The sequence below is a fragment of the Myiozetetes cayanensis genome, unplaced genomic scaffold (genome assembly GCF_022539395.1).
Source record: "Myiozetetes cayanensis isolate MyiCay16 unplaced genomic scaffold, myiCay2020 scf4, whole genome shotgun sequence".
Classification (NCBI taxonomy): domain Eukaryota; kingdom Metazoa; phylum Chordata; class Aves; order Passeriformes; family Tyrannidae; genus Myiozetetes; species Myiozetetes cayanensis.
The window spans coordinates 68,734,790-68,752,836 of NW_026087631.1; the positions used below are offsets into that span (position 1 = coordinate 68,734,790).

Below are 18,047 nucleotides of genomic sequence, written 5' to 3' on the forward strand. Positions count from 1 at the left end.
AGGAATTCCACAAAATGGCACAGGTGATTGTCACTATTAATTTTGACAACAGAGATAGACTTGTGAAGGAATTTCAGCTCATGGGCTGCTGTCTGAGAGTGACTCTGCACAAGATGGTTGGCTTGGTTTTCATACGTCACCTGTCCCAGAAGTAAAACCATCTCTGTCCTCCTCCTTCATTCCTGATTGTAACTCCTTTTCCCCATACATGCTTCTTCACTATACCTTTTATCAGTTTTTCAGCTTGGAGGAATGTTTTTACCAAAGCTACTTAACTCACTAACCTGGTAGACAATTATTATGTGTTGGGGTGGCTTAGTTTTCTTCTGGAGTACTGTTGAATCAGCTTGAAAATCTGTGTGATGAATGCCAGAGAGCCAGTGAGGCTGGGAAAAGCACAGAGATGAAGAGTGGTGTTTCCTTCTTGTCAGCACAGAATGAGTTGTTAGGTTTGGTTCATCTCATCTCACAAAACTTCAGGCTATTTTAGAGCCTCCAGTGTCTGTTTCTAGCAGGTGATAGCTTATATATCATTCCCCGTTCATGATTTAGGGTAACGAATAGCTCTAGGTATTAATAGCTGTGTAAGGATATTAATATCTATGTATATTAATATAACATTTATAGATATTAATAGCTCTAGACAGCTCTACACTGGCTCTCTATGCACTATTTCCTTCTCTGAGACCTCACAGCACAGTGTAGACACTCATAGCTGTAGCTACTGTCTGGTACTGCTGTGCCTGAAGTGAATCTGCTGCTATGATAAGTTTTCCAAGGGCATGTGAGATGGACATGGGCAGGAAATTGCATTGCCAAGAGTTAAATTGCAAGTCAAAATGCTCTTCAAGGTGTTCTGATCAACTTCTAGCCTTTGAGCAGGTGTTTGGAGACTTGATAGGGGAGATAAGGAGAACTAGAATAACAACTTTCTGGGCCCTCTACTCCCTAGAAAGGCATTGACTGCATTTGCTTCTCTGTTACTGTTTATATCAGAGATATTAGTAAAGGAAAATTACTAGATTGAGCACTGTTTCCTGAGTTTTTGAAAATGCTAAGTGATAGGGAATTTTCATGTGATGTAAACAGCCTTCAAATAATTGCATATGAGTAATTTTTAAGAAAACCTGAATGTGACAAATCAGTAGCTGAAATAAAGTGTATTAAGTCCAGGATTTTAGGCATGATTCATCTTGAGTACAGACAGGAAAATGGAAGTGGCTGTTTTGAAAATTTCTTACATGAAGTCTTCAAATTATTTAGAACGGAATAATTGTCTTACAAAAGCAAAGTCCAAAGAAAGAAAGTTTAACAATAGAGCAAAAGATCATGTATCTGAATAACACAGCATGTTTTAGAATAGGAACAGGTTGTTTCAATAATAAGGAAAATAATGAAGAATAAAAACTCATAATGATCTGAGACTTCATCTAAGTTAGATATAGCTCAAACTGAAATGTTGAAAGATTTTCCAACTATCATTATTGTGTTTTTTAGAGGGAAAAAAAATCACCTTTTAAAAAAATATTTCAAAGAAAAATGTCCTTTTTTTTTTCAGTCAAATTTTTTCCATCAGAGAGAGAAAGATCTGCTGTGCCACCTCCTCTGTGGCTTCAAACAATTTTTATTTCCTTTCATGGTAGGATAAAATAACTACAGCTTAGCAGAAGGTATTTTTTTTCCTCATTGAAATCTAAACTGAACAGTTTTAACACTCTTAATTTCTTAATACTACTCCCTCTTTTTCTATTCGTGGTTTATTTTACTGTGGGAGAGCCCACACTTCCAGGCACTCTCTGGCAACAGTCTCCTTTCTCCAGTGTTAACCCAGCACTGTCAAACCAACCACTAACCATGTCCCTACGTGCCACATGTACGTAGGTTTTAAATCCCTCCAGGGATGAAGACTCCACCATCTCCCTGGGCAGCCTGTTCCAGTTCTTAACTACCCTTTCAGGAAAGAAATTTTCCCTGACATCCAATCTAAAATGCCCCTGGAGCAAGTTGTGTTCATTTCCTTTTGGTCTGCCGCTTGTTACTTGGGAGAAAATACTGATTCCCACCTGGCTACAATCCCCTTTCAGGAGCTGTAGAGAGCAAGAAGGTCCCCCCTGAGCCTCCTTTTCTCCAGGTTGAGCCCCCTCAGCTCCCTCAGCTACTCCTCATCAGACTTGTGCTGCAGACCCTTCCCCGGCCCTTCTCTGGACATGCTCCAGTGCATCTTAAATGGCTCTTGCAACCCTTGATAATGGAAGTGAGCAAAAACTTCAATCTCCACTCCTGAATCTCCCTGAGTCCCACAGAAATGGACCCAAGATCCATGTTTCATGTGCAGACCTTTTAATTTAGGTGTTTAAATGTGAGCCTTAGTCCTAAAAAGTAACCATAAACTCTATTCTTCTTCCTATACAAAAGTCAAAATGCTTTGTACCAAAAGTGACTATTAATCTATTAATGTGATATATATTGCAAATAATACAAACAGACAGGAATATCAAAGCTAATAATAAAACACAGGTTGAAGAATATGGTTCAAATGCATACACCACTATTCTTACATATTCTTCATTTCTCATTTTAAATGATGATGAATATGGAGCACAAACACAAGCAATTTCTCTGTCTACACAATCAGTCTGAATACCCTTGGGAGACAAAATGATTATTTATATGAATTGTTTATCCCATCTCAGATAAGGCTAACAACTGTGTGGAGAGTTATGAATGAAAGGTGGTTATAACTATTTAGGCATTGGTTAGATGAATTAAACCAGAAAAAAACCCAACCAAACAAATAAAAAGCCCAAACAATTTTTGGACTCAAATCCAGTTGTGACTTGTTCAGTCCAATACAAGCATCTTATCTTTTATCCAAAAAAAGAAAATGAGAGTGAATTTAAAGATGGAATATATGAATATGCATGTTTTAGATAACAGTAGAAATGTTCTTGAAACTTTTTGTACCCTGAATATAAATATGAATAATACTTTGGTGGCAAGATGACCCTTCCCTGATATAATAGATGTGTTCCAGCTTTGTCTTCTTTTATTCCTAATGTGTTTGTATTCCCCTTGCTTTATCCTTTTTCCTTATTGTACCTTGAAAACAGACAAAAAATTCTTTATAACATTAACATTTTTTGGTATGCCTTATATAACTGCAGAATATTTTCAATCACACTTTTTTTTTTTTTTTCTGAAATTCACCCACAGGTTTCCAGCATCTTATTAGAGATGAGTAAATGTATTTTATTTGATGCATTGGTGAATGCATTACTTTGTTAGGAAACCTCATGGAAATTCATGTGCTTAATGCTAGAGTGCCTCCCATCCCACACCCATTTCAATTAGAGTTTGACATTGACACAGCCTTAATGCCCTCAACTGCTCATTTGACACAATCTCATGCAGTGATATCTCACCAAAACAGGAAGCTGCTTTCGCATCTCGTTTGCATTATGTATTCATTTTAAGATTAGTCACATGGTTAATGAGCATCTTGGAGCCTGTCCAGTTTGCTGCACTATGTCATGCTTCCTTTCCTGACACTCTACTTGCATTAACTCTCTGTGCTATTGCCAAAGACTGTGCAGAGCGCAAATTGCTCTTAGCTGCTTGTTCCAGAAAATTATCATATCCACTGCCACTTGGAATCTATTCCCATTGTTGGCTACAATTAAATATTAAATGTGTACCGAAATAATTTCATTTTCATGAAGTGCTAACCTCTGAAATTTTCCCACATACAGTCTAGTACTAATTTTGTCCTTCCTCTCCCCATTTACTTGCAAAAATAACATATTTCTGTTTCAAAATTTTGAGCTGCAATGTCTGTAGCAAGCCTAAAATATGGCCATCATTCCCACTTTATCTTGAAGTGGTGTTAAACTCAAAGTGACAGCATTAAAATTAGCACTTCAGGTAGCATTTAACTTTTTAATCAGTGTTTAGTCTGTATTTTAAATGAATATTGATACATTTATTTGTCTATTTATGTCTATACACATTTACTTCTATCTATATATAATGTCAGGAGTTTGAGTTTCTCAAGATCTTATCTGCTTTTCCAAACTAAGACAAACAGCTAAAATAAAAGAAATTTTCATACATCAGAAGGGAACATTTACTGTAATAATTTATCTCGATATCTTATGTCTGATCCACAGTGTACAGAGGATTTCTCTGAATAAACATTTATTGGAACAAAAATGCCCTATGTACTTACAAAACCAAACCAAAGTGAAAATAAACAAACAAAAAACATCTAACAGAACAAAACCAGACCAATTCCTTCAAATAAATCCATAGCAATCTTTAAAAAGTCTTGTACTTTTGTGACATCACTACATCCAGTAAGTTCTTCAAAAGTGTAAGTACTCATTTTATAAATCATAAGTACAGAAAGAAAATGTATAAATAGATCTAAATCTATTTATACAGCTCTTTTAGGATCAAAGTTAGCACATTTGAAGTACACGTATGTATAGTATAAAAACCTGTGAGCATATGTATCCCATAATGCAGAAACTGAAATATTCTTTTAGGAAAAAATTCTGCATCAGCTCACAGTAACAGTAGCTTTTTGTGATCAAGATCCTCTGTAATATTTAAAAAATATCAGTGGATAACAGAGAAAAAAAGAGGTTGTAGGTACAAAGCACCATTATATTCTTGTTGTATATTTCTGCTATATTGCTGAGAGATATGAGCCACTGTAGAAAAAGAAAACTCTAAAGCTTTAATAACATAATGGTTGGAACACAATGGAGAAGAATGATAAGGAAAATCCATGTTCCTGAGGACTATCACAAAAAAGGTAAAAAAAAATTCTCTGCATCTGTAAATCCATATGATTATTACTGCAGAATGTTTAGGATAAATCCCTAGTGGTGTGTTTGGAGGGAAGCAGAATTGGGAATGAAGATACATTTGGTAGCATATTAGGGGACTCCTCTGCATTCTCTGGTCAGTAACAGTAAACAATTTTCATCGTAGCCTCACGCTCGATTAGACAGCAAAAAAAACCCCAACCAATCAAACAAATTATTCTAATCCCTTTGTAAAGCTCACTGTCTTATCAGTTTATAGATGAAGTATAAAATGTAAATAAAATAAGGAGGAAGAGCAAAACCATCTAAAAACCTTAAGAAGCCAACCGTCTGTGGGCATGCTTCTGTAAAGCCAGGTGTAGGTCAGGAAATAAAATGTGTTTACTATACAAAACAAATTGAAATTCAGAACACTTTTTAGGATTGAAAGGATTCAAGCTTTTATGAAATAAAATATGAAACCCAATTGACATCCATCTGTTTTTCAAATCAAAGCAAAAACTTTTGTAGATTCCTTGTTTCAGGCTTTTATGCTCATACAAGATGGTTTTGTGGCTCTTTTGTATGGCCTGAATGTTTTTTCAGTTCTGCTTTTCAACTGGAATATCAAGCAGATTATATCAGCACTATAGTCATGTGTTTTGGAAGTGGTTTATTGTCCCCTATATTTACAAAGATACAAAACTATTTCACAGAAATCTACAGAAATGAAAAACAGCCTAAATTATTATTCCACGCCCGTGTCTATGCTTAAAATGGGCAATGAAAAGGTAAAGATGATGAAACAATTTAAAATATTTTGGTAGTCCCTGGGTCATTGTCATCTTGTCCATAAAACTGAAAATGATAGACTTCTGGGATTTCAAAGAAGATGCTATTTGCAAAGACCCTTCATTTCACAACCCCCAGCCCATTCATTTGTGTTAGGAGAGCTCTTATAAAAAACCCCATGAAAGGCAAGGATATACAGCATCAATTCTGTCAACACTATCTTCTTAAATTTTGGGTAAATTGGCACAATTAAGTACCATAGTCACTGCCACCACAATTTCATACTATAAAAAACAAAGAACAGAATAGGTAGGGCAGGAATATCAGGAAAAAAAAAAAAAAGTAGGTATTTATTAGATTATTATGTTCACATAAAGCAAAAGCTATAGACCTTATCTTAAAGTTCAGCTGGAGAACTTGTAGACTCAACAGATTGATTAACACTGGAAATCTGTGGATTGTCATTTAAATACACCATAGAACTTTTTTGTTGTTGTTGTTATTTCCAGACAATATCACACTTTCAGTGATTTCTACAGAAACCTTGTTCCTTTAAGATGCCCAAAGACAAATAAAGCTACAGGTTGGCAGAAGTAGTTATTCCCAAAGCAGTACACAAAAACGTGATGCCAGTGTGCCCAGTGATGTTCAGGACAGTCCACGAGTTGCATAAACAAGACACAAATTGCTGACAAATGAAAGTGGCCCAAAATGTATGGCACAAAGAAAAGGTAATAAATTGATATCCAGAGAGATCAGTGACCTCAGACTGAGCTGAAAAGCTATGCTTAATTTTCTGCTTGGCCACTCAGCCAGTATGAATGTACATTTGATAGAATGGTTTTTTTTCTTTCTTTCTGCACCATCTACTGCTGAGTTTACTGTGAGAAACAAAATTCTGACTAGACAGATCTGCTCTAAGATGAAAACTTCCCCATGACACAAAGAATCTGGTTTTGCCTAGCTCCTCACGACTTTTGAGGAATAATGTTTCCTCTGGTAACTCCTGACATCAGCATAGTCTTCTCCCTGGCTATGCTCATTTTGGGCCACCTTAATTTTTTTTTAGCATGATGGTCTAAATAGTTAAAATATGCCTACCACTGGATGTACAAAAACCCCATGAGATTAATTTTGTATGTTGAGTCCAGGGGCTCAAAAGCAGTAAAAAAAATCTCAACAATATAAACTTTTTCAGTATACTGACTTTTTAAAATCTATTTGTTTTTTATTACAGGTGTGATAACAAATGACACCTTCTATTTTAGGTGTTTTTTTTTTTTGGTTTTATGTCCAATTTTGTGGGGTCATACCACAAATTTACCCAAGATGAAACCCACATAATTGGTCCACAATTATACTCCTCAGTTTAGTACAGGTTTTAGAGCATGAACATTAATAAGCCTTTCTCAGGACATCCTCAGCATGTTCTGAGAGACAGAAGTGCCAAACAGCTAAGAACTTGTACTTCCAGTTAGTTCTACCTCTAGGCAGCTGGGTGAGGTTGAATTCAGTATTTCATTTCCCTGTTCTCTGTTTCCCTCTCTTCTCCTGTTTGGAGTGTTGGTTTTACCGAGTAGCAGCTCCCTCTTGCTCAAGGAGACCTTCATCCTGATTAGGTCCTCAAGGCATTCCTGCAGTATGTACTTACAATGCATCACAAGCTTTCCTTCTCTTTATGATTATCTATTATTCATACTGTGGTGGTGCCTTGAGACCAATAAATTAAGATTATGACAAGATACAATATATACAAAATACTGATGGCAGGTGGATAGGTAATATAATAAAGATGAGTGTAAGCACATAACTTAATGGTGTCAGTAACTAATAATGTTCATCTTTTCTAATTAGATTTAATGATTACTAATTTTTTTTCTGGAGTGAAGCAAATGAATTTGCAGCAATTCTGTAGTAGTTTTGCCTTCTTTAGAGCTGACACATCAGACTGTTATTTTACAATATTTTGAACAGTTTTAAAATTACTAGTGGCATGAAGAGTTTATGCATTTTTGTTCATTATTAAAATTACCATAATCTAATATAGAATACTATAGAAATAACAAATTAAAAGAAATAATGTCATCAGGTGATCTATTTAGCAATGCAGCAATATTGTAGGGGTTAAATCTGAGTTTGAATTATTTGGAAAATTCAAAGAAAACAAAAAATTATTTTGGATGACTGGGTTGGAAAATTTTTTATTTCTTTTTTTTCCCTAAGCAATTTTGTTAATGTTGATGTTTTTTAGTGTCTTTCCCACATATTGGGCCCAGACTCTGCCATCTTTTCCTTGTTATAACTAAATATAACACGGATAGTCCCCGTAAATGCAAGTACTTTTTTATTATAAGTAAAGCTAAGTAATAAGGATACTTAAATGAATGAACATGCAGTTCTGACAACTGGTTGGCATTTAAAAGATATTTCAGTGTATTGTAGATTAGTGTGAATAATTTTTATTACCAAAGTTTATAATGTAGGTAAACTCAATAAAGTTTAGCTGAGGATGTAAGTGCAGAGCACACACAACTCTAGTGTATTGAATTGAGTAGTCACTTGATGTTTCTAAAGAAGTTCAACTAAGGCTTTAATTGGGAAAATAGTGCTAAAAATAACAAAACTTAAAACCTCCAAACACTCCAGACTGGGGTTTTTACATTATTTTAGTATTTTAAAAGTTTGTTTTCTATCTTGATGTACTTTTTTCATATTTTGTGATTATAATAACACAAGTAACACCATAATAGTTATGGTACATGAATCCACAACTCTGTTGCTGAAAGATTTTGCACAAAACATTTCAAGAAGTATCTATGATAAGACCATGACACAGTTTAATCGCCGTCAAAAAATTAAGGTGTAATCAAAAGTTTGCAAATCTTGTTTCTATCTACCAGCTATTTAAGAGCAGCTTCTCACTATCTGACAATCTTAAATGGGCAGAGACACTGAAAGGGATGAAGGAGACAATAATCTCTACTCACCTATAGTAGGATCATGATAGTCAGGAAACCGATGGCTTATGAACTGCATTGTCATTGCTGGAGAGAGAAAGAGGGAAGAAAAAAGAATGATATGTTTAAATAGATACAGGGAATAGAACAAGCAGATAATCCACTCATCCAAGCATCATCTTAGAGAGTCCAAAGTTTGTTTTATATCTACTTCTGCAACAATGCAGTGGCATTACAGTGATGACTAAGAACTAATAAAGGGAGAAAAATTTGAATCAAACGTTTTTATTTGTCTAAATTTCTTCATTTTTAAGCTTCATTATATCAATTTCTGAATTAAAATTTTAAATCTTATCAGCTAAGTACCGATAATTTGATATTGCATATGCATGAAAATTGCCATGACAAAAACATAAAATATGATTTACAAGGCTGATTTACACAAGTTTTCATAGTGCTACAAAATGACACAGACTGTAGCGCCTGATTTGATTTCTGGTGTATTTAGGAATTCATTAAACTTGATGCATCAGATGAGGGCTTCTTTTAACCAGCTAGAGCACCTTTTTACTGAAGAGATTTTTTATGACTGAATATTACCTGCACTCAGAAATTTTAGGAAAGTTACACGAGATTTCAGGAAAACTGCATTCTATCATTTTGAATAGGTGACATGCTGAAAGTGAAATTCCAATTTATGCAGAAAGACAGAAACTTTCATATCTTGTTCACCATATCCTCTTCACCGTATCCTTTACAACGTGACATTTGAAGCTCGTTGATTTTGAATAACCATGAAAGGAAATTTGGGTACTCAGTGACCACAGTAATGTAATCTCCCAAGCTGTTCTGATTACTGAATCAGTAATCAGAACAACCTGGGAGGTTACATTAACTTTGTTGTTCTTCCTCAGGAGTTTGAATTTCAGACCATTTGAAAAGAAAATGTATCTATCAAACACAAAGAACTGTGAATAAAACACTTTCAAAATGTAAGTGGTTGAATTCTAACTAAATGGAGGGGAGGAGGGGGTGTCAAACAGAATTTTAAAAATACTGCTTGATTCTAAATCCAATTTCTTTCTTTTTTTTTTTTTTTTTAATACCAGTATTAAAATTCCTCTATAGCTCCTAAATGGATTTTAGCTTAAAAAAGTTCCCATCTGAAAGATAATTATTAGTCAAAACATATCAAATCCAACATGAGATTTGGTCTTACACTTTGACCATCTCAGCTACTTTCAACAGCAGAGGTTATGAACAAGTGGTGAGACATTTCAAAAAATCTGTGCAAAAATACACTCATTTTTTTTGGACAGCATTGTTTTATTTTGTTTGTCCTCCTCATATTTTTGGGAAACGGGGCTTAAGAAATGATACAGACAAGGAGTATTAAACATTTATTACCATGTTAATAAATTATTGCCTCTTTAGTGTAGACAAATATAAATGCTAAGAAGCAGCATTATAAATTCATAGTTACCCAGAGAGGGTAACTGTGTAAGAAAAAGATCATTCAGTCTATACATATTATAGAGGAATAAATCTACGTGCAGTGACACTCATGTCTTCTGTATTATCTGTTGTCAGATGCATTACTTTTAAGGACTATGCATGTTGGGACACTTTTATTCCCAGGACAACTGTGTTTTCTTTTTTTTTTTTTTTTTTTTAAATCATGACAGATTTTTAGGCACCTCCACCTGATTACTGCTAGTGGTTTATGAAGAAGAAATTGATGTCCAATGTAATTTGCCTACTTTGCTCTTAGAAGCTGAGGCAGCTAACAGAGATGATGTTCATATGGTTTATGCCTATATTTTTCCAAGTTTCTGAGACCATGTACCACAAATGAATTAATTTGTTTCACTACCTGTTGCTTTTTCTTGCCAAGCATTCTTTAAAAAAAAAAAAACAACAACAACAGAAAAACCCAAACAAACAAAACCCCAAAAGAACAAAAAACCCCACACCAAACTACTCTGTATCTAATCTCTTTTTGTTTCCTTTTGGAGCTATGCCTGTCTCACAAAATCTGTTACCACTGAAACAGAGGAAAGCCAGAACTCACAGTAAACATTCTTCCTCTCCCGTGAGGCAGCCCCAAATCAATACATCATTTATATCCTCATCAAATCCACAGGATCTGAGAGCACTGAAATAATTTGAAAGCATGATATTGTATTAAACACCAAATTTTCTACTGCAATGTGCAAAAGTGGAAGTGTTCAAAAGGCATGTGGATGTGGTACCTGGGGAAATGGTTTAGTGGAGGCCTTGGCAGTGCTGGGTTAATGGTTGGACTTGATCTTAGAGATCTTGCCAGCCTAAATGGCTCTATGATTCTGTGATTATATATAAATTTAATCTCGAGAGGCACAGAATTTGGGACAGGTTTTCAGGGAAGTACTCTGAATAATGAAATGAGAACTCCTCACAGTCATCTGGCTGGGACAATGGTAAATAAAAGCTTCCTTTTTCATAGATTTTCTCCCTCAACTTCTTCCATGACAGCCCTTTGTCAAAGGGTCCTCCTGATCAAAGGATGTGCCTTGACCTTTTCAGTCCTTGTCACCTCTTGCAGAGGGATTTAACACCCTTTCCCAGAAACAGCATTCAGAAGGAATTGAGGTACACTGAATTACAAGGTAAAATAAGGAAACTGGGGTGTAAGTGGTGGGAATTACAACCCATCTTCCCTTTTGTGTTCTTTAAAATAAGAATTTCCTTTTCCTGTTAAACCCTCCTGCATAAGAGTGCAGCAAGTATTTTCATAGCAGGTGTAGGTGGACACCTCCTCTAAGGGAAAAGAACAACTGTTTTTTAGCTACAAACAAACCCTTTATTCCATGAGGATGAAGGACAAAGAAGTCTCAAAACATCAGGACTGATGTACAAAACCAGTTGCGCCCAGTTGTACTGGGTATTCCACAGACTTGGCTGCAGGATGGGTAGAAATTAGTTCTGGATGATGGTCAGAAGTTGGTGGAATGTTTCCCAGAGGAAAAGAGCATTCAATCACTACTGGCATGAAACCACACAGCTCAGTTGGAGCCTCGGGAATTAGACCTGCTTGTAACCTGTCCTATCAGGGCTGTCCAGCAGGAGAGCTGCCTCAGCTGGAATATGCTGGCTTCTTCATTGGTACTAACATCAGCTCCAAATTAATTTTCCAGAGTGAATTAATTTTGAAAACTAATACAAAAATGGTATCAGTATTTCATGGTGCTTGATGAAAACACTCCCCTTGGTTTTTCCTCATCCATTATCTTCTTTTCCACGTAAATTAACACTCAACACAGAACAAATCCAAACTTTCGTTTGGATATTTTTGTGACCATTTTCCTCTGAAAATGTAAATAATACTGCAACAAATTTGTACAAATCTATAAATTAGGGACTCTTAGTTCTAATTTATGCCACACACAAAGCACTGTATCCAAATGTGGCTTTAAAGCAGGATATGAAAACACCGTAAATTGATAAGACCGATATTTGAATAAATATATATATATATGTAAAAGCAAAGTCAGCTAAGAAATAGTTAAAAAAACCAAGCCCTTTTAATCCATAGCAGATATTGTGAAAGAGTTTGAATTGCAAGTTGCCTGAAAATTTTTAATGAATATTTTATGACAGTGTGAAGATCATTTCATTTAAATGGGACATGTACATCACACAGCAGCTATGATAAGTAAAAGGATCATTGTTTCAGATGAATAGTATCTTCTTTATATCTATCTGTGGCTAAGCAAGTGCAGGTTGTCTCATCTGAATAAATATATGCATGAGTAACTATTCAACTTTAAAGTTCTCATGTGGTTTTTAAACAAGAAATGAATTCAGGTCCTGCATTTAATTTTTGTTGTTTCCAAACTTGCTTATCCAATGTTCATTAACTATCTTGAAAGATATACATGATACCTATGTTGGCACTGATATATATGTATTTTCTATGAATAATAAACTTAGTCTTGTCTTCTAGTTTCAATAGAATTCCTAAATCCTTCCTAATAATATTTTATTTACCACTGAGTAGGAAATGCCATGCTTAAAAAAAGGCTGAGGTTGTATTATTTATTCTGAAACATGTTTTTGATCAGTGTAAAAATACTAAATTTACTGTAAAGAAGGTAGCAACTTTGAAAAGTACATATGCTTGAGTGGGCCCACAAGACAACAGCAAAATCTGCTCTCCTACAGTTGTGAGAGCAGATAGAACAGAATCCCAATGTCCTTATAATTTGTTCTAAATTTGATTTATACCAACAAGAATCCTACACTTATTTTTCAAGATTGGAGAGTATATTGCAAGCTTACAGAATATTTTTTATGGTAATTATATCCGTGATGTGAATATCTCATCCTAGGCTGCTTATCCCTCTTTATTCACCCAAGAACTTCCATATATCCATATTCTTATGGGTGCTGGTACAATACTATAATAAATCCATTTCCAAAAGAATCTTTACCGCCATCACAAAATCCTACACTTGAAAAAGTCCAACAAAATTATAATTGTAGCTGCAGCTCAGAGATCAGTGATTCCCTATGGTTGATGCACATAATTTTTAATTTAGATCCATTCTTCTAATGAATCCTTAACTTGTTTTTATAAATATTGAGGTTTCAATGAGACCAGCATAGAAGACAGATTAAAAATATATAATATGTTAAAGTCAGTGGATTCGAGGTTCAGTTCATGAGGTTCATGAGCATACAGATATTATTAGCATAAAGAAGGTGGTAAAGAAAATACAGAGTAGATCATATTGACAAAGTATGCACCATAAGAAAAGGCACTGTCATGGAAAAGGAAGGGATAAATATAATATTTTTTTTAATTTAAGAGGTAACCTTGCCTCTTTATCTATCTATCTATCTATCTATCTATCTATCTATCTATCTATCTGTCATCTATAAAAATTTCTAAAAGCGTGGTCAGAGCATGTTGAACATACCTTACTTTATTCTTTTGATAAAGTATTTGTATACTACTAACTATGTAAATTTTTTATGATATAATAATTTATTTCAACAACCAGACAAGCGTTAGCATTTAATCTCTGAAATAATGGACAGTTTGAACAGTTCTTGTCTTTCTTATAGTTTCACACCCACAAGATCCTAGGTACAATATTCTAAAATGCGTGATCTTTTCAAAGGCTCATACCTGAAGACTGGAATGTTAACTTCTGTTTCATTAGCTTGGAAAAAATTAGAAACACCCTTATAACTAACTCTGAATTTTTAGAGTGACTCCTCAAATTAAAAGTCATTTGCACTCATTCTGCCCAATGAATCTTTATCAATAGACTTTTTAACAGCAATGAGCAAAACATACATGGTGAACAGTAGGAGGTGAGGACAGAGGGTTTTTTCAAAAATCTAATGTCCTCTCTTCAAGGGGCTGGAGACACCAATGAAGATGAAGTATATTGGGAGAGGAAAAAAATTGTTAGAAAGTCTCTAGTTGCAGTCAGAAATTTCCTTTGCATTCAGTTTCTTCAAGTTTAATAAAACTAGGTAAAAAAATAAGAACAAGAAAAGGAAAATCAACTAAAATTAAAGGAAAAAAATCAATGAAAATTAAAGGAAAATTTTACTGTGAAAAAAATGAGAGATGCTAGCTGTGAACTAATTTAGGCTAAGGACTAGAAAATATTTTTAGACACCATGTGAGGGATTTTCCAAAATAAAATTCAAACATAGAAGATGTGAGAAGCCTCTTTGATTTTCAGGTGATTCTTAAGTGCAAGAATTGCATAAGTGAAATGGAAGGTTCCTTTGGAGACTTTACCCCTGTATTCTCATTTTCAAATGGGGAAAATGTTAATTGAATGTATGATATTTTAATGCAGATAACATTTGAAATCAAGTATTCAACGATATGATGGAAATGAAGGCTTGCTTTCCTAAAGTACTACATTCTTTTGATCTTAATTTATAAAGAACCTTCTACTTTCCAGGGAGATGTTTCCATACAGAAAGCATATATTTGTAATATCCAGGGATAATATAAACTGCCTTATGTTTATGGTATCCTGGGAAGGGTGTTGAGGGGGAACCAGAGGGAGCTTTATATACAATTCATGAACTCACAGCCAGCCTGTCTGCAGCTTTTGCTGTTTTGAACAAAATGTGTTGCATTTCTGAGTTACTGCACAGTGTCTGTTTTCCTACAGCCCTCTAGGAAACCTTCTGAAAGGGCAAGCTTCTTTATCAGATAGATGACAGCTTTCCAGGTCACTAAGGACTGTGTGAACTGAGTATACAGCATGCTTCATCTGTTTTATTTGTATTTATTTTATCTATGCATACTGCATTTAGATCACAGTATTCTTTAGAATTAATAACTGACAGGTTTAGTCACCTGAACCAAACAAAGGGATGAAGAAAATGTTGTTACCTCTAAATGCTTCACACTGGTGTGAACCAGAATCTCCGAACAACAGATGCAATGTCAAGGGTGATAGAGGTGGTTTGATGTTGGTATAGAGATCATTCATAGCAGCAATCTTCCATGATATTGGGAATGCCATGATAATATTTCAGGAGGTCTTTAGGTTAGACATCAGGAAAAGGTTTTTCACCCAAAGGGTGGTGGGGCACTGGAAAAGTCTTCTCAGGACAGTGAGCACAGCACCAAGGCTGTCTGAGTTCAAGGAACATTTGGACAATACCCTCAGACACATGGTGGGATACTTGGGATGATCCTGTGCAGAGCCAGGAATGGGATTCAATGATCCTGGAGGGTCCTTTCCAACCTAGGATGTTCTCTGGTTCAGTAACATGTAGTTAACTTGATTAGTGGAGACAAAACCCTTTATCTGGAAGAGTATGTGAATGTCCTACCTAACACTGACATCAATGAGATTTCCAGTTTCCCATTACTGAGATATGAGTTGTGTTAGATCTGAGCATTGAATATCCATAGTGACAGAAAATTATGTCTATCCAAAAGTGCAAAATGAGTATCTGAGGAATATTTATTTCAGTCAAAAAAAAGAGAAGAATGATGTCTAATGCAGGGTATTACAGTATTATGAAATTTAAAGAGTACGAGGAAGATAACTAGAGATAGAAGGCAAATTATAAAGCAATTAAGTATTTATGTGTATTGATTATAGTTAATTGTATTAAATGTAAATGGCAGTGTATAGCTAGATTAAAAAGTTTGATTTTTTAAAACTTGCAGCAATAAACTCTAAGATCTCACCCCACAGCAAGACACTCTTATCTTCATACTGCCAAGGGACGTGGAGATTTCCAAGGAGAAGTTTTAAAGGCTTTAATTCTTCTCATATGTTCTTCCCCTAACAACCACTACAGACTAGATGCACTGACAGGACATTAGCCTAAAGACACCTCTGTTCTGGAGTAATACACCCATATTTACATTGTCATACCCTGTAAGAACTACTAAACCTGTAAGCAATAGGGTAAGAGCTTTACCACACTGTTTCAGGGGAGAATCCTGCAAAATCTGTGAGCTGCAATTGTTAATTTTTTAGGTGTTATAATATATTATTTATTGAGCATTTGTTATGAAATGAAGGCAAGCTAAATTTTATTTCTGTGTTAAATATGTTCTGATGTAGTTGAAAAATACAGAAGTTTTCTGTAACATAATCTCCTGAGTAGTTTGGGACAGTTTTTACACTACTTGTTTTGCTAAAGTGGTGGGTGTTTTGTTCACCTATTGAAGCTGAAACCCACAACAAAGAGTAGCAAACATCATATAGGAAGTCTTAAAACCAAAGTCTTTTAAGTTAGATCTGTTTTATTAGAACAAAAATCAACACACAAAACCCCAGTTCATGTAAATTTTAACCAGAAAAAACCCCTCAAGTTATTAGGACAGCCAGAACAGAAACAGGGAACTCTTCCTTATCCACTGAATCACTACAAATGCATCCATCAACTAACTTAGGTTGACTTGGTCATAGCTGTACTAAAAACAGTGTGACCAGTAGGGCAATGGAGAGGATTCTCCCACTCTACTGTGCTCTCCTGAGACACCACCTGGAACACTATACTTTGGCAAACCCAAACCATTTATATGTGAAAGCCCTGCTCAGGCTTTCATGGTTCTGTGAAAAATTGTTTCCTTCACCTCCTATCTTCTATTTGCTCTTGTCAGTTCTGGATTTCCCTGTCTTACATTCCATTTCCTCACTGATAATCTACACTTGCTTGCCAGGAAGGTCACAGTCTTTCTTTCCATTCAGAGTCTCAGTTATATCTCTCATTTTCTTGTTAAAAAGCATAGCTCACAAAAATACAGGGGAAACATTTTGGTGTAAGTATGGAGAGAAAAACAAAGCAAAGCTAAGCCAAATATTAGCATTTATAGTGATTGAAATAAGGGATCTAGTTTTGTTCTTCATACTCTGGAACAAGACAAAGGCTTGTTAATACAGTTTTGTGACCTTTGCCATTGTAAAGTAAGAGTAGACTGTAACCAAAATGAGTTGAAGTGGAGTTAAGGGTGACAGAGCAAAGCAGAAAACAGCTTTCTCTGGAGAATACTCACAATAATTCCTCCCCTTGCATCAGAATAATACAAAGGACTTGATGCAGAAATCTATATGTTGAAGGAATATTTTCCCCAAGAGCAAAAAGTAAAGCAGATGAGTAGAATAAGAACCTCAGAAAGAAAAGATAGGGAAAAAAAAAATCTTTTGTTTTAGGATTCATCTTGAATGAATAAATAAAAATCAGTAAACTTAGAGTATCTCTCAGCTTGCTCTTTCTTACAAGTGTTAGATGTAAAGGTGTGAGTTCTTACTGTTTCCCTCCAAGTAGTCATTAGTGGAACAAAGGCATTTACCAGGTACTGGTTATGTCTTTCTAGTGCTGACTGAAGTTTGACCTGAGAAATTGTGAAAAAGTTCATCCTGGACTTGAGAAACGTTCAGGAGAACTTCATTCAGCAAAAGTGTTCCCACTGCAGAAAAGTTTCACTCATTCTGAATCAGCGCGTTCTAGTGAAAAATGGCTGTACTAAAAACTTCTGTCTACCATTAATATCTACATCCAAACTCAGCTCCTGATGCGTTATTGGAAGGCAGAACACAGCGTGTTGTAAAATTTATGCTAAAAAATCCGTTTAGTGTTTAAGGAAACAGGGAAGTAGATGAGAGCTGCATTTATTTCCCATATAAGAGACATCATCATAATGCGATACAAATTAACAATAATGACAAGGTAGATTGCTACCACTTAGGAGTCATTTCTTCTGCAGTACGTTCCTGATCCCTTCCCGAAAAATCTCCCACAAAAATACTGAACATTCCCTACCCTTCTTAGCTTATGTGACTTGACAAGGTGCATTAATAAACAGAAATTACTGCTGGTAAATGCTGCCATTAGTGAATTTTCCCACTGTGTTTCTTCCATCAAGTTAAAATCAGAGAGAAAACTTAATGTGTCTACTATGGCTCTTCAGTTAGAAAATCCAACGGCAACTTCAGCCTTCCATTAGTGA

The 18,047-nt window shown here is 35.2% G+C and overlaps 1 protein-coding gene across 1 annotated transcript in view; it reads right to left on the reverse strand.

Annotated features, from left to right (window-relative positions):
- The window catches only part of RIT2 (Ras like without CAAX 2), a 172,649-nt gene that overhangs the window by 115,390 nt on the left and 39,212 nt on the right, over positions 1–18,047 (reverse strand). The window contains exon 2 of the mRNA XM_050329248.1: positions 8,588–8,644. Within this exon, the coding sequence (XP_050185205.1) occupies positions 8,588–8,644 (57 nt within the window). The remainder of the gene's footprint in view (positions 1–8,587; positions 8,645–18,047) is intronic.